Source organism: Papilio machaon, chromosome 21 (assembly GCF_912999745.1).
Source record: "Papilio machaon chromosome 21, ilPapMach1.1, whole genome shotgun sequence".
In the NCBI taxonomy this organism is placed as follows: domain Eukaryota; kingdom Metazoa; phylum Arthropoda; class Insecta; order Lepidoptera; family Papilionidae; genus Papilio; species Papilio machaon.
The window spans coordinates 3,201,295-3,228,283 of record NC_060006.1 but is presented as its reverse complement, the minus strand read 5'-3'; the positions used below and the strand labels follow the sequence as shown (position 1 = coordinate 3,228,283).

General features: G+C 35.9%; 2 protein-coding genes across 3 annotated transcripts; one reads left to right on the top strand and one right to left on the bottom strand.

Moving 5' to 3' along the window:
- Nucleotides 1–2,088: 2,088 nt before the first annotated feature.
- Nucleotides 2,089–4,487, top strand: LOC106712605 (apolipophorin-3). The gene is made up of 4 exons (XM_014505221.2): nucleotides 2,089–2,213; nucleotides 2,433–2,639; nucleotides 4,012–4,170; nucleotides 4,298–4,487. Exons 1-4 carry the CDS (start codon nucleotides 2,172–2,174, stop codon nucleotides 4,445–4,447), a joined length of 558 nt encoding a protein of 185 aa, XP_014360707.2. The 5' UTR covers nucleotides 2,089–2,171; the 3' UTR covers nucleotides 4,448–4,487.
- Nucleotides 4,488–6,505: 2,018 nt separating this feature from the next.
- LOC106712624 (eukaryotic translation initiation factor 3 subunit A) lies at nucleotides 6,506–26,768 on the bottom strand. 2 transcript variants are annotated; one of them, XM_045683064.1, is made up of 24 exons: nucleotides 26,570–26,768; nucleotides 26,138–26,366; nucleotides 25,715–25,889; nucleotides 25,209–25,397; nucleotides 24,775–24,879; nucleotides 23,977–24,185; nucleotides 23,238–23,404; nucleotides 22,486–22,629; nucleotides 16,305–16,509; nucleotides 15,667–15,766; nucleotides 14,971–15,200; nucleotides 14,407–14,599; nucleotides 12,713–12,817; nucleotides 12,144–12,273; nucleotides 11,571–11,773; nucleotides 10,801–10,943; nucleotides 10,382–10,539; nucleotides 10,086–10,152; nucleotides 9,594–9,697; nucleotides 8,890–9,013; nucleotides 8,449–8,536; nucleotides 7,940–8,247; nucleotides 7,243–7,304; nucleotides 6,506–6,696 (listed from the first exon to the last, which is right to left on the bottom strand). In XM_045683064.1, exons 1-24 carry the CDS (start codon nucleotides 26,619–26,621, stop codon nucleotides 6,656–6,658), a joined length of 3,531 nt encoding a protein of 1,176 aa, XP_045539020.1. In that variant the 5' UTR covers nucleotides 26,622–26,768; the 3' UTR covers nucleotides 6,506–6,655. The 2 variants fall into 2 exon arrangements, with proteins under 2 accessions (XP_045539020.1, XP_045539021.1); XM_045683065.1 differs by having other exon boundaries at nucleotides 22,492–22,629.
- Between the last annotated feature and the right edge of the window lie 221 nt (nucleotides 26,769–26,989).

Here is a 26,989-nt window from a genome sequence, read left to right as displayed (position 1 = left end):
ACTCCCGCATGTTAAGCAGCATTTATTTGTGATCTGACGATTATGAGCATACTAGCTGTCGCCTGCGAATTAAAAAAACTAATAAGTAGCCTGAGTGTTCTTCCAGAGTATGTTCTACATCTGTGCCAAATTTCATCAAGATCTGTTGAGCCGTTTTGGAGATAAATTCAAACAAACATCTATCAATCTAAACATTCTTTCTTTCTTCTTTCTTTTATATAAACTTTTTATCTTGTGTGCTTTTTTCTTATTCCGCGCAGACGAAGTCGCTGGTAAAAGCTAGTTTATAATATTAGTGAGATTTTAATAAAATATTTCTAATGTCTCATCTATAATTGTTTTATTTGAATCATTTTATTTAAAGACAACGAACGAGTTAGAAATTTAAAAAGATTTTTTTAAGATATGTTGCCAACTTAATAAAACATTTAGGTTAACATTAGTATTCTGTAAATAAGTAAATTCTTGTTGGAATTGTTTTGGATAGTTTTTATAACCTATCGTATTATTTGACTGCATTATCAGAATAAGTTTTAAAACAATCAATAATTACAAGAAAGTTAACTAGTTAATAAGCATTCATTAACTTGTTTATTAAATAACTTGTCACAAACAAATATAATTTGTAATTAAGTCTCGTTTGAAATTGTAAACATGATTTAAAGGAATAAACAAATCATAATGTATACTCTATATTATTATTGTAAAGAGAATTCCGAATATATGATGAAATCAAATGAAATTGTTTCTTTTTTACATTTTTTCACGAATTTAAGCATCATTTTCCAAAACATGCCTACACTATTTTCTACTAATAACTTATATCGATTTTATAAAAAACAAAAGATAGAAGTTATCAAAGGAAAGTGTCATAAAGTCAAGTAACTTGAAAATACTTTTAAAAAATCTCAAATGGTGTACGCAGAATTGGAAATTGCAGCAAAAATATAGGTATAGCTACTTCAATAATCACTGTATTACTAAAAAAATATATAAAAAAATTCTTAGTTAAACACGTATTTCAACACTGACCGCCTGCGGGAATTAGAAAATACTTTTAATAAATCTCAAATGGTATACGAAGAAGTGGAAATTGCATACAATTATGAATATAGCTACTTAAATAATCACTGTATTACTAAAAAAATACATTTAAAAATTCTTAGTTAAACACGTGTTTCAACCCTTTGACCGCCTTCGAGAATTATGGACATCAATGTGATTATAAAAGAGTATGTTTTACTCTTGAATACATGTCACCAAAAGTATTTCTCGTATGGTTAACTTGTTATTTATTTTCCAATTACGCTCGAAAGACTACACATATAAGCTTCAATAATAATGATTTCTGTTAATGTTTAATTTCAGCAAGCGATAAAAGGGTTGACATAATATGTTGAAACTAAAATGTGCTTGAAACAGAGTAAGTTTTACTGTATTTAGTCTCTAGAAGAATAAAATATATTGGATTTATGAAGGAATTTGTTATTGATTAATCTAAGAAAATTAGCTAATAGGTATTTATTTTATTTACCCTTTATCCAGTGACGAATGTAATTTAATAGTTTAGACAAAATTAATTGCCAAAATAACCGTAGAAGTAAGTAGATGTCAAAAACAAATAAAAATATTTAATTTATAAATTCAAAACACTATTCTATCTGCAAACAAGATAGCTTTTTAACAAAAAAAAAAAGAGAAAATGTTGGCACCAGGGATTAACCTCCTTCATCCAGTAGACTTCCACAATCTTACCAGACCGTCAGTCTATCACGAAGACCGACATTCTGACGATCCATCCAAGTTCCTTAAACGCAACGTCATCGCCAAAATTCTATAAAAATTATAATTGCTAAACTAAATTTAGTATTCATCTCAAAAGGTATAATAGCAAAGATATCGCATCGAATACAAAGCATAACGCACGGCCACCTGGTCGTTAGTCGTCGATCCCGGAACTTTGTATTGATAACGAATGCATCGCTAATTGCTTGTAAACAATTTGCAGGGTACACAGGGCGGAGGGCGTTGTTCAGGAAAGTTTCAACTAGCGCCCGATATCTCCCCCGCCCCTCCCCCGTGATACATCGCCATATATAAACTGAACGCGCTCTACATCCGGCACACTCCTTCGGGTTCTCTTGTCTCGATCACATCTCCTGTACCACACAATGGCCAAGTTCATCGTTCTTGTCGTCGCCACCTTTGCTCTGGTAAGTTATTTTATTGTTATAAACTTAGATAATTTAGTCTTTTACATTTTATGCATGTATCTCTTTTTCTCTTATGAGTTCGTCTTAAGAAAGATCATCTTTAGTCTGCTTCTGTTACCATCCAGATTTATCTGAAGAACGACAATACTATCAAGTTTTATTGTCTTACGATGATCCACTTTGCTTCCTTATCTTCTAAAACTGTATCTTTAATCGCAGGCGCACGCTGGTATGGTGCGCCGAGATGCGCCCACGCCGCTGCAGGATCTGCAGAAACACGGCGAGGAGTTCCAGAAAGTATTCGCTGAACAATTGACCGCAATTGTCTCCTCCAAGAACACCCAAGAAGTCCAGAAGGCATTCAAGGATGGCTCGGACTCTCTTCTCCAGCAAATGTCAGCTTTTACTGCCAGTCTTCAGGAGGCCGTAAGTTTACATTTATTTATTATACAAAATTGACTAGTTAAAGAATAAAAAGTGACTGTAGAGACGGTCAGGTAACCCAGATACTTGAAGCCACTAACGATCACTATCAGATTTTCGATTACCATAACTGACGAGCAAGAAAATATCTATCACAATGTAGACATCACATAACTGTAATGTAAAGAAATTACACTATAAATATATATAAAAACATGAAATTGGAACATTAAATAAAAATTATTAATTATCACTCTACGATGCTAGAACGAGTGAAAAGAACATCATCCGACATTATCGCTATTAACAGAGTTATCAAATATCCGTTCTGCGGTCAAGGCGGGTTAAGGTCACATTATATTGCAAATATTCCGATTATTTCACCTCAAGGTTACAATGTATTTTATACAAATAAAATTATTTATACTATAGTTAAAACTGTTGAAATTAAAGCTTGTACCAAGATAATTCAATTACTAAAAAAATATGTGGAACTTGGATTAAACAGAAGCGTTTGACACAGCGAACATAATAATCCTCTCAAGGGTAGAGTTAACCGCAATAATATCTAATTTATTCCGACTTATTATACTTATATAGCTAAATTAAACGTTCTAAAGTCTGTTTCTTTGTAAACAGATATTGATAGGTTACTTTTAATAGAAGACTAGCTTTTACCCGCGACTCCGTCCGCGCGGAATAAAAAATAGAAAACGGGGTAAAAATTATCCTATGTCCGTTTCCTGGTTCTAAGCTACCTGCCCACCAACTAACACGACTTTCTTTTATATATATAAGATGTACCCCAAGGCACATTATTGGGTCCAATATTAATGTTTAGAGAACAAAGTTTACTGATTTCCTGAAACTATCATCAGTGGGCATACATTGTTACAATGTCAAAGACATATTATTATTCCGTAAGAGGACATATTGCAACATGCTTTGCATACTTCGCAGTTTATAGTCCGAACATGTACTTACCAAATAAAGAAACATTAAAAACAAAGACTATTGTAGTTTCTATCACACTAATCGCTTTGATATGTTAATAATAAATAATTATTTAGTGTCCGCAATTATAAGACTCACTATTAGTATATTTGTGAGAATATAGTTAAGCCATGCAGGAGTTGAAGTTATATTTTGTTTTTCTGGTTAGTCAGAAAGATTAAACAACTACTTACGTCTGGTCTACTTATTGAAGGTGATGTATTGAAAGAGGTTGTGGCATCCCCATGACTGATTTTTTATTTCCTGGTCAGACTATATTCACCACTGTTTTATTGCATTATTTTTTTACCTGTTTTTGTTGTTATGTAGGCAGTAAATGTATAGAATAAGACAAATATTAACAATGTGTCTGCATTTCCAGATTAGCGATGCGAACGGCAAAGTGAAGGACGCTTTGGAGCAGGCTAAGACCAACTTGCAGAAGACTGCGGAAGAGCTGCGCCGCGCACACCCCGAGGTCGAGCAGCAGGCTGTTGCGCTTAAAGACAAATTACAAGCCGCTGTACAGAACACTGTACAGGTAAATTACAAAGTACAAATATTTGTATCGTGCATACGATACAAGTATCAATTTATGTTAGTTCCGCACAATAATAGTTTCACAGTACACGAATCCTCGTTTTTAATTTGAATATTTTGTTCATTAGGAGACACAGAAATTAGCTAAGGAAGTGGCGACCAACATGGAGGAGACCAACGCGAAACTAGCGCCTAAGATCAAGGCGGCTTACGACGATTTCGTGAAACAGGCCGAGCAGGTGCAGAAGAATTTGCACGAAGCCGCCAACAAGCAGTAAACAATATCAACAATTAAATATATTATATAGTCATAAACCGTACTATGTTGTTATTGAAATGCCTTGCACTGACCTTTATATCAGGACTAATTAAAAGACATTTTTTATAACTATTTGATTTTTGCCATTTTGGCACTGATGGTTGTGGTTGGTAGTGTTAGGGATTCGAACTAATAATAGACATAGAAGTAACTGCCAGGAACTTCATCTGGCGAGTTTCAGTCAGAACGAAGCAAAAGCGCATTTTAATGCAATGGGCTATTCATTTATAAATATCAGTGATTTCCAGCCAAACACTTGATAAAAAAATATTAGTCATTAATTTTCATCCCTTCGAATTCAGACATAATATTTTTAAATAAAAACCGAAAAAAACCGATTGGGTGACTATCATTAGGTATAATACTAATCAAATAATACCAAAAATACTTATACCTTACTTGTCAAAATCAGTTGTATACACCTCTCAACGTCAATTGTGTAGTGCCCTCCTCCGCACCCACTATGTTGTCACGGTAACTCAACCAAAATTGATGACCTGCAGATCAGCTCACATGTGTATACGAGTAGCAGATCTGTGAACCGGCTCGCAGCTAAACACAATTTGAACCTTTTACATAGTTATCTTTTGCATTTCGAGCTACTACGTGTCAAAAAAGCTCGCGGCTCGCTTAGTTTCTAGTACATCACCATGCGCCGTGAGCGGTTTTGCTTATTTAGTTGTCGAGTCGCAGCTCAACGATTCAAGTCTATGTTAGATGTACTTTTAATTTACACATCTCTTATGCGCAGCGACTCGTATGGTGTTCCGAGGCGCCAAAATATATAACCCCAATGATATCAAAGTGGAATCATTTATATATGGACCTATGTAGGCTATATACAACTTAGTTCACCCAAAATACGCATGGAGTGCTACAATCGCCGTGGATCCACGATTGCGCGCGAATTTCCTCTTTTTTAATAGACTATAATATACTCTTTGGTGGAATCGCTCAGGTTATTAAAAATAAAACACAAATTAATGATAATGATTTATTGTTGCATAAGAAATACAATATTGTTGTATGTTTTAGAATGAACATTAACACTTTAAAGTTGTACATTGGCAGTAAGTATTATGACCTTATTATTGTAGCTCATCGTTTTATGACAACTTATAAACCAATCGTTAGTATTTGAAATATATGAAGGTCAATTACAAGGTCAACCTTGACAGATGTCATTGTCAGAATCTTTCGATTAATATAACCTTACATTCAAACAAAAAAATTGAATTAATACAGATTCAAAACAAAAAAAGCAATTATTGCTTACAATAATTATTGCATAGAAAAATATTTTAAAACTCGTGTAAATGTATATAAACTACATAACGACTGGCTGTATAATGCTAGCCACGAACTTTAAGTTAGCAACAAGGTGTGAACGAGACTGCGATATACGATCGTAATAAGTGCGACAAAGAAATCTGCGTTTTATGCTAACTTCAGATTGTCAATAATTCGTGACGTGCATTATAACACAAGCTATATTTTATATATTTAACAGTTGTAAATTTAGTATATGACACTATTAACTACAACCGATATATTTACTGAATAAAAAAAACTAGCATTTTTTAAATTTGAAACTATTTAATTCTTCATTAAGACACAAAATTGTTTATGAGCAAGCTTAACAGAATTCAATTGATGTAACAACAGTTGTATTAATAATGCCGTCTCTAATCAATAAGAAATGACGACATAATGTCAGTAGCGGGAGTTCTACGGAGTAATTATTCCAAAATCTGCAATCTATGAATCAAAGTTATGGTAATAAAGCGAAGATGGGTGACCGTGTAATCACAAACTAAATAAGCACAATATAAGCATAGCAAGTAAATATAAATCGCAATAAAAAGCCCCAATTGTAATGTTATTGTATTCAGACTAACTTTGATAATAAACAAAATGGTTACTAGAATGTCACCGACTTAATAACGGCCGTTGGTAATTTATCTAGATAAATTGTATCGTCAAAATTAAATGGCAGTTATCTTCCCCAAGACAACAATTATGATGCAACTTGTCGAATCTTTGCAATTCATCTAGGTAAATTACAAATGGTCTATATTCACTATTAATCAGTGACATATAAATCCAGTAATTTGTGAACCAGCCACTTTGGACACAACTGGATCGTTTGTAGAGAACTGTCGTTGGTTTAGCGCCTCACTGATTGCCAGTCGCCATCAGGATCACGTGCTGGAAAATTAAAACAAATCATTAGATTTTTATCTAATACTAGCTGTCGACCGCGACTCCGCCCGCGCGGAATTAAAAGAAAACGTAATAATAGCCTATGTGTTCTTCTAGACTATGTTCTACATCTATGCGAAATTTCATCAAAATCCGTTGAGCTGTTCCGGGATACCTTCAAACAAACATCCATCCATCCAGTCGCATTTATAATATTAGTAAGATAAAAAGTTGCCATATTAAAGTAAAAATATATTTTGTTCTGGTGTAAATAACACAGATATCTCAGTGAGAGATCCTGTCGCGTCTAACCAGACATTATTTACCTCTGAGGCCTACCATTACATAGTTATTTAATAACTAAAAATGGGATTTATTTCAGAGGCGTTTAAATCTCATTAAATTAAACTACTCCAGTTATGAAAAAGCATAACGTATAATTGACTGGCAAAAATTATATTTGTGTCTATTAAATTTTTAAAAAATCAGAGATTATTCTGTCTGGATTTTTCAGATTTAGTTTTTTTTTAGTGATTATTTGAATACACTTACGTTTCTCATCACGGCGCGGCGGCGGCGGGCGGCGGTCGCGGTCGTCTCTACGCGGCCCGTCACTGAAAACATAGTATGTTATAGACAAAGAAATAAGTAAGACTTTATAAGAGAGGGCTTGAATAGTGCGGGAACTGATTAGTATATCATAATGAATTCTTCAACAAATTTTATATAAAAAAGCCACAAGATAAAAATACGAACAAGATCAATTTATATAAAAAAACTAGCTGTCGCCCGCGACTCCGTCCGCGCGCAGTTAAAAAAACTAAATGGGGGGTGGTTATGAAAAATAGATGTTGGCCGATTCTCAGACCTACTGCATATGTTCACAAAATTTCATGAGAATCGGTCAAGCCGTTTCGGTGGAGTTCAAGTTCGAACCCCGTGACACGAGAATTTTATATATAAGATATACAATATGTAAAAACGAATAAGATAAAACAAAACACCAATTTTGATAATCCAAATAGGTGCGACGAAACCTCGAGACCGCAACATGGATGGCAAACCAAGGGCACGAAACACAACATCAGACCACAAAATTAATAATACACTAGAAAATAAATTGTAACGTAGTTACTTAATATGAGTGAACGCGAGTTATCACAAGTCAAAATTATTTGATGACTACATAAAGGTTCGTCATTCCTGTTATAAGAAAACAGTTATATTGTTTCATAATTTTTAAACTCACCGGTCATCTCTCCTAGGACCATCGCGGTCATCCCTTCTGGGACCATCGCGGTCATCTCTCCTGGGACCATCACGATCGTCTCTCCTAGGACCATCGCGATCATCTCTTCTCGGCGGGTAGCGGTCACGGTCTCTCGGTCCGTCGCGGTCTCTTGGTCCGTCGCGGTCTCTTGGTCCGTCGCGGTCTCTTGGTCCATCGCGGTCTCTTGGTCCGTCGCGGTCTCTCGGTCCGTCACGGTCTCTTGGACCATCACGATAACGGTCGTCACGCGGTGGTCCGTCTTTACTGCGCCATGTTGATGAACGTTCCTGCAATAGTGTATTTTATTATTAAACTAGCTGTAAAATATATTTGCTGCTTAAATTTTTTGTAATACATTATATTATTAGTGATTTAGACGATATTGTTGTAAGGAAGAATTACAATAGCTATTTTTTACTATTGTTGTGGATTACAATGACTCTATAGTTAAAGTCTATGGTACATTGTCTATGAAAGGTTTAACTTACAGTGGGCGCTGGCGGTGGGTCGGCGGGTCCTCTGCGCCAGCTGCCGGTCTCTGGTCCGCTGGAACGCCCACCGTAGCCTACACGCGGCCTGCAATATAAACATTGTGACTTATACAATATAAAAAAACGTACCAATCGTTAATTCCCAAGAAGCTACTGAGTTTTATTTTTGCAATGACTTGTGTAACATAATTTTTTTCCTATTATATATATTAGTATTACCCAACTGACGAAAGAGTAACAATTTTCAGTGGGTTTGTATGTATGAAAGTGCCTTTGTAACGACTGAACGGATGTTTTCCGTTGGTTAGTAACGGAAACATCATATTGAACCAATTGACGAGTGTAATAGGACTAGTCGGTCGGTTTTTTTTTGTTTCTTAAATAACCAATCGAGTAACTTAGTCCCTGTACAAGCAACATGATGTTACATCTGTGTACCTTTCATCTCTTGCTGAAGGACGGTCGTCTTTAAGTGGAGGACCACGTTCATCACGTAATGGCCGACGTTCAGGTGACCGTGGTCGTTCATCGCGCGGACCCATACTGCGGCTTGGTGGTAATACTGTGAAGTAATTAATAATTATAAGAACAATTCTATATGTATTTACATCAATTATGGTCCTTATACTATGAATAGTCATCATCAGCTCACAATATGTCCCCACTGAGGAGCTCGGAACCTAAGTGGCTAAGGCCATAGTCAACCTTGCTGGCCCAGTGCGGGTTGACTTCACATATATTGAATTTCTTCTAAGAATTGTGCAGCATCACAATGTTTTCCTTCATCGCAAAAACGTCGGATAAATGTACATATTTAAATCACATTGGTACATGGTGGGATTCGAACCCCAGGACCTGTAGGTTGCAAGTCAAGTGCTTAACCCCTGAGCCACCAATGCTCCACTACCTATCTACGACAACAAATAGTTTTACATTTAATTTACCATATAATTTAATTTGGTACGTCGGAAATTAGTGTAAACAGAGAAATTTATCCGAGTCAGTGGGCATATATGGACTATAAGCTCATCAACTACCCCTTTTAATTATAAAGTACCACTAGTTCCTTGTACTTTGTTATTCAAGGACAGGGTACTACAAAGTGAACTGTGACGTAGACATTGTTTGATGACGTCACTGACCAGGTCTACGGCTGTCGTCACGCCGCCAGCTGCTGCCGGTGGCCGCCTTGGGTTCATCCAGCTTGCGAGGTTCAGGTTCTTTTGGACGAGGTCTGTCAGCTTCCCTGGAAAATATAAACAAGAAAAATTGAAATTTCACATCAATCTTTCGATAAAAATCAAAGCATTAGTCATCTTAACAAAATGACAATTACTAGACAAGCTAGTTTTATAGTTGACTAGCTGTCGCTCGTGACTGTCCGCGCGGAATTAAAAAAATAAAATAATAAGTAGCTTATGTGTTCTTCCAGACTATGTTCTACATCTGTGCTAAATGTCATCAAGATCCGTTGCTCTGTTCCGGAGATACCTTCAAACAAACATCCATCTATCCATCCATCTAAACATTCGCATTTATAATATTAGTAAGATTTTGTAGTTCTATTAGTACTAAAGGACTTCGTGTAAAGCGAGCAGATACTCTAGACCAAGTAATTGTAAGTAATAACTTACTTGTCGTCTTTGAGCGGCGGGCGTTCGTCTCGTCTCTCTGAGGATAGTGGTCGGTCGTCGCGACGCGCTGTATACAAAATATTACATATTACACATTTTATATGCCTTTTCTAACTACTCTAAATAAACTCTATTTCTGTATAGTTCTAGAGTGTTCTATAGTTCTAAATAACTTGTAATCGGGTATCCACTTGAAAACTTGTAGCATTTTGATTATAACCTTAGTATTTGACAGCAGTCACACACGTATTACTGTCTCTGTCATTTCAAAGAGAATGAGTGTGTAGTATTGTAACCTCCAGGTGCTGCAGGTCCTCCGCTGCCAGCGCGCCAGGTGTCGTCTGCGCGGCGCCAGCTCGAAGCAGAGGCTTTCTGCTCCTCCAGCTTGCGAGCCGCCGCCGCCTCCTGCGCACGCGCACGCGCCTCGGCACGCGCCAACATCTCCTGGTGCTCCCTGACAAGTTATTACATATTAATTATTGTTAATAATGAAAGCCTACATTTATTTCATTAAAAAAACACATTCTAACTAGCATTCAGAGTCTTTAAATGGTCACTAAGGGTGACTCTTTAGTATAAGAAATGTAAACTAAATCTATATTTTTCTGTTATAGAGAATACGAGTATTGTTAAATACTCAATGTTTTTGTAAACTGCTACAGTAATTAATGATAAAAATACACTTAGTGACAAATCCACGATAGTGTGAACTCACTTCTCCTTTCTCTCGCGTAGCGCGATCAGCTCCTCCTGGTGGCGGCGCTCGCGCTCCTCCTTCTCCCGTTTCTCCTCCTCCTCCTTCTGGCGGCGCGCCTCTTCGGCCGCGCGCTCCTCTGCGCGCTGCTTCTCCGCCAGCCACTGACATACATTCACATTATTGTATACATGTTGTCATATATCTTGGCGGTTCTTCAATTAGATCGAGTTGTTGCGCAGAACACTATTGAGGAAGACAATACGCAGCGCGTCGATGACTCTGGGCTGCCAAGATATTTGAAAACAATAATACTATCCCTGGTATGGGTTTATAGAATTTTATGTCCATTAGAATAAATATAAACTCAGCAATCATCCTAAAGAGAATAAAAATGTATACCCTAGGTATCTTCTATTGCTTTAAAATTCATTGAACTCGTATTAAGACTAAGTTACAATTGATTGGCGATTGACGGCTCTACCTATTTCAGGATTTGATTCTTATGAGGTCACAATGTCACTTGCACATTGTTCAAAACACGTATAAACAAACAAAGGCATCTGATCCAGTGAGAGACGGTGCTATTGCGGTTAGTTCCATCATAAAATATAAGTAAACACATATAGGTTTTTTTTTCATTTGCCATAAAAGAAAAAATTCAAGAAAAGCCGAAAAGGATCTTGCTACATTTTTTTGACATTTACAGTGTGGTGTTAGTGATCTATCATATTTTAGTTTGAATTCCCACCGGGTCAGATATCCTTGTTGGTGTATAACTCATTTTGTACCTCCTGTCTACGTTTCTCAATGCGCTGAGCTTTACGCTGCGCCAGTCTCGCCTCTCGCTCAGATGCCAACCGCTGCTGGAAGTCAGCTAAGCACTTGAGGTGAGCTGCGCCGCGCTCACTGCGCAGCCGCGCCGTGAACTGCTCACGGTGCTCCGCCATACGCGACAGACGGCTCGCAGTCGCCACGTCACGTGCACGGGCCTCTGTTAGAAACATTATGATCAAATACTTGTACCTCAATGATATGCTGACGGAAACAAGAACAGTACAAGATTCTACACAAGAAATGGAGATCCCTATCTTTTGTCCACTAAACTTGGATCGACGCACTGGATTTTTGTTCTTCGGGTCGATCGAATTCGTCAATTCAGTCGACACCCCCTTCTTAATCAGGCATACCCTTTACACACACCTCTACATTCATATTTAAAGTTGGAAAAATACCAACAACAATATGCAACAATGAGTTTGCACTGAGAAAACATTTGTACAAAAACTTATTGTTCCTGGAAAAAACTGACGTAAAATATGTTTTGTCTGAATGTTTGGACAGTGGAAACTATAATAACTCGCCAATAAGTTGTTGAATGCGCTCCTTCTCCTGCTGTTCCCAGAATGCTTTATCCTGTACTTGCTTCTCCTCCAAACTCTTCTGCAACAGCGGGATTTCCTCCAAGCGCTTGGCTCGCTCGAAATAGTCAACCTGAATCATTGAGTTATTAAATGATTTAGTAAAGTTAGTATTTTGCATCCGACTCGAAGGACCAATTTCAGCTGATCTATACTGTATTTTAACTTTAAATTGATATTAGCGTCAATATATACAATAATTTTGTAATCACTACTTATTGTTATAAATTAGAGAATTAAAAAAAAACTTTTAAAAGACAAGCCTATTTATTATGTTCTTGTTATTAACAGACCTAAAAATAAAAAAAAGACAAACTACTCGTAAAGACACAAACTTCAAACTCGATGCGGTTGCGAAGTTCCTATCGTAAATTTTCAGCTCCATCATCAGATCAGCATCATGTTTGTAAAATTCTAAATCAATCATAAACCAGAAAGTGGTTTAAATTAATTAGCAAGATTCGATGGCGATACTAAATAAATGCTTGTAGCCTAATAAATAAATGTCGTACCTTCTTCTCCTGTGACTTGAGCCGCGCTTGGAGCTCGCGACGTTCTTTCATCAGCTCCTCAGCCTCACGCTTAGATATAGCATCCGCGTCCATTTTCTTCAAATCCTAAAAAGGGTTATATTAAGTTAGTCACATTTTAAAAATATATTCATCATAAGAACCTTTTGTAACTTACATTTTATTCAGTAACATCAGGTTTTTTTTTATTGATATGACATAGTTTTACAACCTTTGTTAGGAGAACAGTTTGTTTTATTACCAAGGATATTTAATAGAAGCAATTACCTTGTGTTTCAAAAAGTATTTTACATAAAAAATTCTCGTAAAAACCAAACCGACAATAAGTTACATGAAGTTTTCTCAAATGAGTTATAAAATGCGAGGGTGGATTGAAAAGTACTCGGCCTAACACAGATCCATTCAATTCTAAAAATCAAATCTACCCACATTATTTAGTTCAGTTCAGACTAGTTCATTGTGTGAAGTTCGAAACGTGTGCGATAATTAGTTGTGATTTTATAAATTTATTAACAAAGTAATCGGACATAATTTCCGCGAATGGACCAAATCGAGCAGCGTGCCGTCATTAAGTACCTCCATAAGAAGGGGCTATCATCAAAAGCCATCCATGATGACATGGTCAGTACATGAGGCGATTGTGCTCTGTCATTTAAGCGTGGTAGAGAGAGTGTGAAAGATGAACCCCGCTCTGGAAGGCCTTCGACGTCAACTACTGACGAAAATATTAAAAAAGTACTTGATTTAATAATGGGAGACCACAGATTAAAAATTAGAGAGATAGCCGAGATTATAGGCATCTCTTATGAATAAACTCAAAACATCATTGTCAACGAGTTGGGTTTCCACAAGGTGTCTGCGAGGTGGGTTCCGCGACTGCTTTCAGTTGAACAAAAAAGGACGCGATTGACTATTTCACGCGACTGTTTGGAGTTATTTGAAGCCGGTGCAGATGATTTTTTGAATCGTTTTGTTACTATGGACGAAACATGGGTTCATTACTGTACACCGGAAACAAAACAACAATCAAAACAGTGGAGAAGACCTGGTTCACCACCCCCTAAAAAGGCTAAGTCGATTTTGTCGGCAAATAAGGTGATGGCTTCAGTATTCTGGGACTCGAAAGGTGTGATTATGATTGATTATCTTGAAAGAGGTCAGACTATAAACTCTGATTACTACTGCACCTTACTACGTCGTTTACGAGAGGAAATAAAAGAAAAACGTCGAGGAATGCTCAGAAGAAAAGTCCTGTTTCATCAAGATAACGCCCGTGTTCACACGTCAGTACAGTCAATGGCTGAAATTCACAACTGTGGCTTTGAACTGTTACCGCATCCGCCGTATTCACCTGATCTGGCACCATCAGACTTCTTTCTGTTCCCTAACCTAAAAAAGCACTTGGGAGGTCAAAGATTTTCGACAAACGACGAGGTCAAAGCAGCTGTAGACGCATATTTTGACTCTAAGGAAGAATCACTTTTTTTCAACGGTCTAAATGCTTGGAAGGGGAGGTGGCAAAAGTGTATTGAACTTGATGGTGATTATGTAGAAAAATAAAAATATAACTGATTTAGTATGTGTTTATTTTCTTGGTTAGGCCGAGTACTTTTCAATCCACCCTCGTACTTTGAATTGGTCATATCATGCTGTATTAACAGTAGGTATTTTGTTACCTCTTCATCGAGCTTCTGCAGCACTTTCTTGCCGTGCATAGTCTGCGAGATGTGGGCGATCCTCTCGCGTAGATGTCTCTCGCGCATGGCGGCCATCTCTGAGGCGTGGCGCCGCTTCTCTCGCTCCTCGCGCTCCGCCTCCAGCCGCCGCGCCTCCGCCGCCGCCGCCAACCGCTGCTGCTCCTCTTGACGACTGTTATTACACACAAAATTAATCCGTATATTCTATGTACCTTGTTCCTACTTAATTCCGTTGTTATTATCATCATCGTCGAATTTCTTCACAAATCAAAAGTTCATTAAACATAGGATACCGAGTTTTAATGATCCAACATTTAATCCAATATTTCGTCTAATTAAAGCTACAAAGATTTGTTTTTCAAGAAACATATAAAATTTTAGAATATGAAATAGCAATGATTAAATGCTTAGGCATCACTTCTATTAAAACTTAGCATTAAAATTTAGTCCGATACCAAAATTAGCAAGAAGTAACCACATTGCTAATGTGTACAACAAATATTAATAACAGCGCCATCTATCGTCACACAATACTAAACTAACCGTAGCTCCTCCTCTTCGCGAACTGTGTTCAGGCGTTCAATATACTCCTTCCTCTCCTCTATAATCTTGTGACGCTGCAATACTCTATGATGCTCGGCGTGCTTGTTCTCATGGTAGTGCTGTACCATATGCGCCCGGTCACGCTCACGTTCCGCACGTCGACGCTCCGGGAACAGTTCATGTACTGCCCGGGATAGGACTTCAGCAGCACGGACTAGTTGTTCACGCATCTAGAAGACATCTAGAATTAGTATTTGTTGCACAAAATGGTCCAAGTCCGAGATAACATGTTTATAAAAGGGATTTGATCTTTGAAACCAATTATCAGTGATGCACATTGACGAGAAGTATGTTGGAGAAGACATGTAGCAGGGCTTCACCAAAACCAGTTATCGTCGTGATCAGCTCACTCTCGTCACTATGGATGGGCCCGGAGCCTACTCAATTTTAGGGTGACTAGGTCATAGTCCACCACACTGGCAAAGTGAGGGTTGGTTGACTTCACATATTGTTTGCATCACAATATTTCCTTTCACCGTACGAACGTCGGATAAATGTACATATGAAATTGGTAAACCACATTGGTATCGGACGGGGCCGAACCTGGAAGTTTTAAATTACAATCCGGTGCTTAAAAACTGCGCCACCGATACTCCGGTAAAATTTCTAAATAAATATGTTATTTTTATTGCATACCTGTTCAGCAGGCGTAGCTTGCAGTATGGCGCCGCCACACGCCTCATCTGCAGCCGAGCACCACTCGCCGCCACCTGACTCCACACCAAAGTGGACACATCTAAACAACAGATTAAGAAACTTCTGTGTAAATGTGTAATAAAATAACAATTATAAACTTGAAATCGGAAATTGATGGTTCCTATGTATGTATTCGCATATTTATATACGCAATTTTATAAACTAGCTTTTGCCTAAACATTTACTTAAAAATTTAATAAAAAAAGAACTTTACAAGTAGCCTATATGTTCTCCCAGACTGTGTTTTACATCTGTACCAAATTTCATCAAGATTCTTTGAGCCGTTCCGGAGATACGCTCAAAAAAACATCCATCCATATAAACTTTCGCGTTTGTATTAGTAAGATTATCTATTAGTATATTAGTATGAAATCAAAACGAAATCTAAAATAAGTAGGTAATTTATAAACATTAAACATCGTGCCAATAACGAAATTGTGAGTTACGATTATTTACATAGGACCCATCGAAAAATGGATACTGATAGTAGTTACTTAAGGCTCTAAGAATAATCTTTCACGAGATTAAACTTAGGCAAAGATACACATACAATGTACAAAATCCAAACTAGCACTTACTGTTTAGCGTGATCGATGCGTATCTGCATATCATTATGTCGCACGCAGTCTACCAGCAGACGCTCCAGGTGGAACAGGTCAGTGGTGTGAGCCAGCTCCAGCAGGCGAGCGAACTGCACACAAGAGTAGCACTGCGCCACTTGCCGCACCAGTCGCACCAACGCCACGTCTGTCAGCGCCACCGTGTACTGCGCCAGAGACGAATCTGCGAAAATTATGTACTGTTAGGTGATTTGAAGTTATATTAACAGGTGTAGACGTCAGAAACAACATCTGTTGTACGATTGGGCCAGCTCTACCGCTGCAATACTACGACCACACAGAAGATACCCGTCTGTAGGAAGCAAAACCGTCTGAGTGTGCGTGCCAGAGGCCTAATTTTATAAATAAACCACCCTATTCTTATAAATAAAGGTTAAGGGGAGTGTAGGTTCCCTCATCGTTCGATTAAAAGTAGGCAACGCATCAGTTATTGGGGATGTCTATTAGGGTGGGTCAAAAAAATCAACTATTTTTTTTTTTACAATTAATACGGAAAAATGGGTTACTAGGCACCTTAAAAAAATTCTCACCAAATATGAACTCTTAATTTTAATAGGAAGATCCTCCGCGTCGCAGTTTTTCATTTTTTTCTCAGTCCAATAGAAAAAAATTCATTCCTCATCATTAATTGGTCGTACAGAAAAATTTTTTTAAGAATTTTGTAGGAAATTTAATGCTCTACAAAAAAGGTATCTTATGTTTTTTCCGTAAACCTCACCATTTCACTAATATTGAAGATTTAAGATTGATTATTTTAAGTCAAATCGATGGGTACCGGGAATAAAGCCGCAATCGTAAAAATGAAAATGTTCAGGAAAAAATATTTAATGAAATTATGGAATAACTATAAAACCACTGAATATCTTAAAATAAATTATATGTCACCTTGTTCGTTATTTTTTGCCTAAAGTACTGTTGCAGTTCCAAGATTGTATATTTTATCCAAATAGGAAAAAATCGGTAAAGATCATATTGCTACTATTTATCTCGAAAGGTTGTTCCCATAATAGTCACTTACAGCTTTGTTCCACGAAAAAAAAAATGAATGTTGATACAGTAATAATATGTTACAGCTTTTTTCAGTGTATTATAGGATACACGATGGATACAGTAACCATAGTTTGTGTTCTTATTCCTTGAACTTGATGAGCGTTTTGTGGACGGTATTCATATTTTACTGTATATTCATCGTTGTATGTTTTTTTAAAATCTTTTATCTTTGCGTGAATATCTTATTTTTATTGACAGTGCTTTTATTATTATTATTTTTTTACTATAAATATAAGAATGGATCATTTAAAGTGGTAGAAAAAAGAGCATTATGTTATTATTAAACAATCTTTTATTGAATCAAAGTAGCATAATTAAAATGACAAATTCGTGACTTTATAAGACTTTTTTACTTATATTATCCATGAAAATTAAGAATTCCTAATAAAAAAGGTACTTATGCTTAACTTTAAAACTTGTGCTATTTAAATTAAATTATTTTATAAAATGTACCTACTCTAATTATAATAAACTAAGACTAGTTTATTAGGAACTGCAGGAAATAAACTCATCTAAACCAACATTCGTATTATCTTAACATAATAAAAAAATTGGGTACCAAAATATTTAAAGCAAAATCACGTCTAAAGACTTGACTCCTGTAGCGGATCCTGTACCTCAGCAGCTTCGTGGGTTCCACATGCCAAAGATTTATAGAAATCGTGATAATATTGTGGAATATCATGACTGTTACAAAGACTCAGTAGATCAGAGTACAGAGCTTTCGACACAGGAACCGGTTCGTTGTAAGCTCCTTGTAATTCAGGAAGAGTTGCAGATTCAGCTGTAGAATACGTAGAAACAACGTCTAAACGTGTAAATTTCTCTAAAATGTCACCATTATGTTTTACTCGTATTTCGGTGTTAATAAATATATATTATCTGCGACATTTAAGTACATGTCATTTACTAAGAAAGCCATCGCAACTGCTAAGGCACAGGCACAAGATAAATTATATGAATCCCTGAACAGCCCGCCGGGACAAAAACGCCTGTTCCGTATAGCAAGAGAGAGAGAAATTAATGCAAGAGATGTAAACCACATCAAGTGTATTAAAGACGATGAAGGAAATGTATTGGCGGATGATAATGATATTAAACAGCGTTGGAAGGATTATTTTGAAAAATTGATGAACGAAGAGAATATTTGGAGTAGAGTGTTGGAAAAAGTGCCGGTTAATATTGGTATGGTGAAAGAGATTAGCGTGGATGAAGTAAAGAAAGCGGTGCAAGGTATGAAGTAAAGAAAGTATGGAAGCTCCTAAAGGCGGACGGATTGGTGTGGCTGACTCTATTCTTCAACAAGTTGTTACAGAAAGAGGTGATTCCAGATGAGTGGTGTAGGAGTTCGCTTGTGCCAATTTTTAAAAACAAGGGTTATGTACAAATCTGTAACAACTATAGAGGAATAAAGCTCATGTCACACAGTATGAAAGCTTGGGAGATAGTGGTGGACGGAAGAATAAGAGAGGAGAGTGAGGTAACTCGGAACCAATTTGGGTTTACACCAGGACGGGGGACTACGGATGCCATTTTTGCTATTCGCCAACTTTGCGAGAAATATAGGCGTGTGCATAAAAACTTGCACATGGTGTTTGTAGACCTCGAAAAAGCATACGATAGGGTTCCGAGGAAGGTTTTGTGGTGGGCTTTGAAAGTGAAAGGAGTGCCTGGGAAATACCTGCAGCTTATTCGTGCTATGTATTGTCGAGCCAATACACACATCCAGTCCGCTGTTGGCGATAGTGACAGGTTTGGTGTCTCGGTAGGCCTACACCAGGGTTCGGCTTTAAGTCCGTATCTCTTCCTCCTGGTAATGGATGCGCTAACATCAGACATACAGGAGGAAGCACCCTGGTGTATGCTTTATGCTGATGACATCGTGCTTGTCGGGGAGGATGAATGCGAGGTGCAGAGCAGGTTGGAAAAATGGCGAGATAAATTGGAGAGAGCTGGTCTTAAAATCAGCAGAACCAAAACTGAACATTTGTTCTGCGATTTTGGTGGTTGGTGGTGATTTTGGCGACCAGCTTTTCTCCAATCGCTTTAAATGGTGTTGACCTACCAACCTGCTCCGATTTTAAGTACCTCGGTTCACTCGTCGAATACGATGGTGGTGTTGACCGGGATGTGAAAAGCCGAATAAATGCAGGTTGGATGAAATGGCGACAGGTCACCGGTGTGACTTGTGATCCAAGAATGCCACCCAAGCTTAAGGGACAGATCTACAAGTCAAACGTAAGACCTGTCTTATTGTACGGATCTGAATGTTGGGCCACCAAGGTTTCGGATGAAAGAAGATTGCATGTAGTTGAGATGCGTATGCTAAGATGGATGTGTGGTGTGACAAGAAAAGATAAAGTTAAGAATGTGCATATCAGAGGAAGTTTGAAAGTAGCGCCAGTTATCGAGAAATTGAGGAGCAGAAGGTTAGCGTGGTTTGGACATGTTATGCGGAGGGATGATAATCATATAAACAAAAAAGTAATGAGATTGAATGTGGATGGCTATAAAGGTAGAGGAAGACCAAAGAAAGTATGGATGGATTGTGTGAAAGAGGATATGCGTAAGAAGGGGGTAAATTCAGATATGACGTCTGATAGAGATGTATGGAGGAGTAGTACATACTGTGCCGACCCTCCATAGGGATAAGGGCAGGTTGATGATGATGATGATTTAAGTACATGTCATTTGTAAAATATCAGAAAACAAAAATTTTGACACAGGTACATTAATTCGAATCATGAACAGATGACTAAAAAATTGTAAAATAATTATTGTAGATTATTATCTTTAGTAATACAAATAAAATAACTATAGTTTGGTAGTCTTGTGCGTGATTTAATATTTGCTGCCATTGATTAACGACTCAACGATAGTTTAGTAGGTACAGCAATGTTTAGTGCGAATTTGTTATCATCAAAGTAGGTACAGTAATGTATAGTGCGTTTAATGTTTACATGTTTTATTCCCTGGAAGAAAGCCGTAATTACAATTGCTAGTCTAAAATTGAAACAAAAATTTCACTTTCAACATAACCGTATTGTTCCAGTAATATTTTTCTAAACTTTTACCAGGAACAAACAATTAATGTACAAAGTGATTTTTCTATTTTTGTCATTTTTCATCAGAATTAAGTAAAAAAAATATATAAGGTGTATTTAGGTCCGTAGATACCGAATCTGACTTAACCCGATGACTGTCGCAATATCCATTGCGACATTATTCCAACTACCCATCGAAATGTCACTTTTGTTTATGAATTTTATAACTCGACAAGAAATGGCTATTATTGAATGCGCAATAGAAATTTTTGTAGCAAATTAACTGCTCTATAAAAATGGTATCATATGTTTTGGCGATTAAATTAAGCGTTCAAAAGATATTCATCATCAAACTTTCATGTATACCGATTTTAAGAGTTTTTGATTAAATAATCGAAAAATTTCAATTTGATCTATCAGTTTTGAGAAAATTTCATTTTTTGTCTTTAATGTAAGTATTATTTGAATTTTGTTTTCAAAACTTTTATTCAATAATTCCAAACTTTTTATTTTTCATCATTAGAAATCACGATCATGTTGTTTTTTTAAGTGATGAACTTGCTATTTTATCACTTTTTGATGATAACGTTCCATTAAACATAAAGAAGAATATTGTCGAAGCTGTTAAGACTCGCGAAGGTACACATTCTAAAGCAAGAAGATTTATTATTGATAGAAAAAATTTACATTTAATTCTGCAAAAAAATATAAGTGACTTTGTTTCTAAGAAGTCATTAAAACTTTTTGAGATCTTTGATCTGCCGTATGATTTTCTTGACAAAAATATTGATTTATGGTCTACTGATGAGAGTTATAATGAAAATAAAGAATTTTTCGCACAATTGAAAGTTGTTTATAATGTGGCAGAGCGAGGTGTCGCATTAGTAAGTGAATATAACCAATGCTTAACGAAAGACGAAGAGCAATTTCAATTTTTATTGCAAGTTGTGAAAGAGCATCGAAAAAACTACCCTACTTGCAACAAAAAATTGTTTGAAAATAAATAGCTCAGTTGAAAATTGAAATAAAAAACTTTCTTATAACTAATTGGACATTTTTTTCTCTAAAACTGAAATCATAATATATTTATAATGAAAACTTTGCTTTTTTTATTGATAAATGATTAACTAAGCGATAAATAATGTACAATTTATTTTTTTAAATGTAGATAAAAATACTTACACATAAAAAAAAGCTTGAAAAACATTTTGAAGTTTCTCAGTTGATAAAAAAAAAATTTTTTCGTGTAAATTTTCTCAAAACTGATAGATTAAATTGAAATTTTTCGATTATTTAATCAAAAACTCTTAAAATCGGTATACATGAAAGTTTGATGATGAATATCTTTTGAACGCTTAATTTAATCGCCAAAACATATGATACCATTTTTATAGAGCAGTTAATTTGCTACAAAAATTTCTATTGCGCATTCAATAATAGCCATTTCTTGTCGAGTTATAAAATTCATAAACAAAAGTGACATTTGACTTAAAATAATCAATCTTAAATCTTCAATATTAGTGAAATGGTGAGGTTTACGGAAAAAACATAAGATACCTTTTTTGTAGAGCATTAAATTTCCTACAAAATTCTTAAAAAAAATTTTCTGTACGACCAATTAATGATGAGGAATGAATTTTTTTCTATTGGACTGAGAAAAAAATGAAAAACTGCGACGCGGAGGATCTTCGTATTAAAATTAAGAGTTCATATTTGGTAAGAATTTTTTTAAGGTGCCTAGTAACCCATTTTTCCGTATTAATTGTAAAAAAAAAAATAGTTGATTTTTTTGACCCACCCTAATGTCTATGGGCAGCAGTCTTTTTGCATTTCGGCAAATTCAGATTGCTGTTTACGCCACCTTATAATATAAAATAACTGCTAAATAAGGTTTATAGGGTGTTCCTGTTGGGTTGATTAAACCAATTGAGTCTATGGATTCAATCTGGTCTAATGGGAAAAATCTCATTGAGGTAGGCCGATCGACCCAACAGATGTTTCCCATTCTTTTGGCTTAGCTAAGATAGATATGAAAAGTGTCTCACACTCACTAGGCTCCTCTTGCAAATGCTTGACGACGGTCTGAACATTGGCGCAGATGGTAAGTGGATCAAATTCCACCTCCAACCAGCTGTACAGCTGCTGCAGCTGCGGTGATGCCAAGTTCACAACATTGAGACGAATCACATCTGAAATTATTAACAATGTTGATATTTGTTGTTGAAACATTTACATTGAAAGTAAACCTCTTATGGAAAATAAAGGACAAAATAACTAGACAGTCATATGCAGTTGAACCTGGATAAGTGAGAGTTTCTCTCTAAGCTGAGTTTCTTGCTTTCTATCAGGCCAAATAAAGACTCTATAAGCAATATAAATGTTTTTCACTTACTCAAGTTTGATAAAAAAAATTATTATGATTTAAAAATGACTACCATAATGTAGCATGTTTTTTAGTACAATTTTTTAATATTATATTAATGTGCTAGTATAAATAACACTAATAGTCAAATAAAGATCTATCATTCGCGTCTAACTCACATATTGTTCTACCTCTGAGGCCTACCACTTATTGACTATTAAGTCACAAATGGGATTTATTTCAGAGGAACAACTTTGCACACAATAAAATATTCTATAAACCATTTCCTGTTTCCGAATACAAATTTTTATTTTCATGTATTTCCACTGAAAATGTACAGTAATATTAAGCTACATCAGTTTTTTTTTACAACGAAAATGGAAACAATTGATTTTTCTATCAATTTTTCAGCAATGTAAATGCGTTATAACTCACCCTTTAATAAGCTGGCTCGAGTAGGTGGTTGTGCTAAACCTAACAGGACGGCTAATCTCTGAGCCTTTTCCACTGGACTTTTGTCAGTTTCAACAAATCGGTCAAACTCCGGATGCAGTGATGGTAGAGGTACTGACAGAACTGCAACTAACACGCGGCACGCCATCCTATATGGTAAAAAAATATATAAATAATATATACTTAGTTTTAATAAAACAAAATCTTGTCAAATAGCCTATGATTTATTGACATTACACACAATACAAAATTTTCTGAACTCATTCATTACAAGCATATAAATCTGCTCTCTTTAAATAATTAATATAGATAAAAATTTAACTAGCTCCATTCCCATTTCTAACAACATAAGTATTATATTGACAAATGGAAAACTCTTTTAATAATATGTGCAGGCCTTAAATAACACAAACAATAAATAAATATTGCTTGTCGCGTCAAGACTACAATTAATGCTTTGCCTCCGAGGCCTACCACTTTGTAACCACAAGAGGTACAGATGGGATTTATTTCGGAGGCTATTTTCTCAAAGAAAATAACATTATAATATCTTGTGAGTTAATTGAAACCAACAATCTGGATGAATTCTTAAACCATCAACTTTTTTAAACATACAAAAAATAGTTTCATATTTTTACCATAATAATGCGATGTTTTTTTTTTTTTTGACGGAAAAACAGATATGGCTATATGTCATAATAAAAAGTCATTTGGAACTTACTTCTGCAATTCTTCCTGCGTTATGTTCTTCTTCATCTCCCTAGAGAGCTGGAACAGCTTCAGAAGTGCAGCAGCGTGGAACAAGCAGTGACCAGCTTTCCAGAAGACCAGTGCTAGCTTGCCATAGTAGTTAGCCATGGTCTTTGCAACTGGTGTCTTCTTGGACATGTTCATTAAGTTGTGAATGTCCTCTATTGCCTTATAAGCTTCCTGTATGTTGATTTATGAAACATATCATTAAAAAAAAACTAGTAGTATGTTGCACTATACTAAGAAGTTAAACATTTTGACAACAAATGGATGATGCAATTTCAATTACATTCTCGATTTTTGTTTAATTACTGTTATTTTTAAATATTTCATAACAATTTTGTCATGAGATGAAAATGGTAAAATAGTTGTGAAATGAGAATCATAAAAGTATTGTGAAAAATAGCCACCACTTCGTCAGCATAGAAATAAAAAAAAATAGCCCGAGTGCATACTACCTTCCCGTCCATGTCCCGTCAAAATTGGTCGGTAATAATTAAAAAGGTAGTGATAATTGAGATGTAGGAAGATAGATTAGTCTGGAGGAAGAAAACCTGGTGCGCGACCCTCCGTGAGTGAAATAAGAACAGGAATATGATGAGTTTTGGAACTTTTAAATAATTGCAATTCTAACAAAAATCAGTGCTAATTCAGACTAGAACAAAATATCATCTCCTATCTAAACTAAGGACAAAACTTGCAATTGCGTTCTGCAATGAAAATACATCATAGATAAGGAAATAATAGTATTATTAGTAAAAAAACTGACCTGCCACAATTCCATCTGTATAGCACTGTCAAGTTGGAACAACCTGGTCTCCAAGTTGAGCTGCTGGGTCTCAGGCTTGCTGATGCTGACATTTCCAGTCTGTACCTGTTGTAAAATTGATAAAATATTGATTTAAACTGCAATTTAAAATTAAATAATACTAGCCTTAAAGTAAAAATAATCTATTTAAAACTAAAATAAGATTATTTATGTAACTATTTGCATTATAGATTTATTTACTTTTTAACAAATTAATTTAATAAAAGCTAAACCAAGGTGTCTGGTATAACATCTTTTCAGTCTAGGCAAGAGTAAATAATATTACAGGGGCATTCCTTAAACACCAAGCACTTGCATGTGCGATGCAGTTGTTTCAACAATTTATAAACTTTAAACTTTCATTAATAAATGGCATTTAATATATTTATACTTACTGTAGGCTTACAAATATCTTCAAGATGCTTCCTCAGCTTATCACAGAGTTTCCTGAACTCTGTCTTCCTGGAGTACTTGAGACAGAACTGGAATGCCATCCGAGCAATGTCATGGTACAGAGTTTCTACATGTGCATTAGTACGGAGCAACTCTAAACATTGGCAATAGGATTCCCATAGGAATTTTACCTGCAATAAAAAAGTAGGTTAAGGAAAGTTATATACAATGAATGTTATGTTTGAATTAATATTTTAACATGTTTAGTGATGGATTTTTTCACATGAAAGTAAAATGGCCAGGTGAATTGGTGGAACTAAAATTGATAAACTTTCACAGGGTTATTCTTGTATATGGAATGGGTTAAATAATGCTAAGATAATAACAAAATAAATATTTTTTTTTCTTGATGGCTTGGTTGTAATGGATAAATAAAATATTAATCAATAAGGATACTAAACTGAATAATAAAAAAATAACAATTAAGTAATTCTTCTCTTTGTCTTACCCATGGTGTTAGTATAGTTCTATCAGAGCGATCCTGTGCATCTTCTCCAGAGACTGCACTAAGCAAGATACTCTCTGGTGTGGCCAAGTTGTCAAGATCATCAGTATCGATGACAGCCTGTGTGGATTGAGCCCTGGCTGCCTCTGTACGTTCCTCGGCCATGCGTAAGTATCCTCTAAAATTGGTACACATTAATACATTGGTCGTAGTTTGTGTATCAACAACTTTTGTTTTACTTAAGAAAAGCTATAATTTAGTTTTTTTCAATGTGGTGTTTCTGGGTTATTATAAAAACATATTTGATCACTTCCGACATATTCTTGAATTTCTTGCTCTTAATGTTTATTCAAGACTTGACTTGACTAAATCTGATTGTTACACAATTGTTATTAGTCAATAAATAATCTGAGAAGCGAAACAAACCTTATAACTTGCTCCAGCGACCCTACGTTAACAGACTGGAACATGTTCCTGTACTGGAACAAGCCTTCTTTAGCTATATGAGACTTCCTCAGGTCCACGCATAATTCCAAGTATTTGAACATAATCGGCTCCAGCACCGATTCGGACCAGTTGTATGCCCATTTTTTGTTCCGAAACACTTCCTGAAGAGTGTCCAAAGCCCGGGCTGGCTTGTCCAGTTCCATAAACTCTATAGGAGAAACCCAACACGTTCTTTGGTTATGTCGTGATACTTATATGATTGTGATGTAACTCCCAAAGAGTTACGAATTTCAAACAAAAAATACGTTGATGCTACCGAAATACCACAAAGATATCCAAAAGATAATAAAGTTAACAATAAATCCCAGCTGAACATGCAACGTGGTATGATTGGGAGAAATATGTACAAACCATTGGCCCGTTTGAGGGCATTTTCCGGTCGTTGACCGTATCTCGCCATCATTTAGACTGCTTTCTGATCACTTCATAAATGAAAATGTATTTATCCAATTATCGGCAGTGAAGAATTTATTGAAAAATTCGTCACAACCGCTCCCCGCTCTGACAAGCGACCACGAATCAAAATGGCGGATTGGCGCACGAACAGAGACGACGAGGGGAAAGGGAATGTGGTCAACCTTCACTTATGAAATGTTTATCAGAATTATTAAAATTTTCTTCTCAGTTTTTTAATTCAATTTATTAAATAAATAAAACGTAATTATCTGATAATTTATTTTAAAAAATCCTATCAGAAAATTATCAATTAAAATGAGACTACTTTCAGTGTTGCCAATTTAGCATATTTTATGCTAAACTAGCTTTTACCTG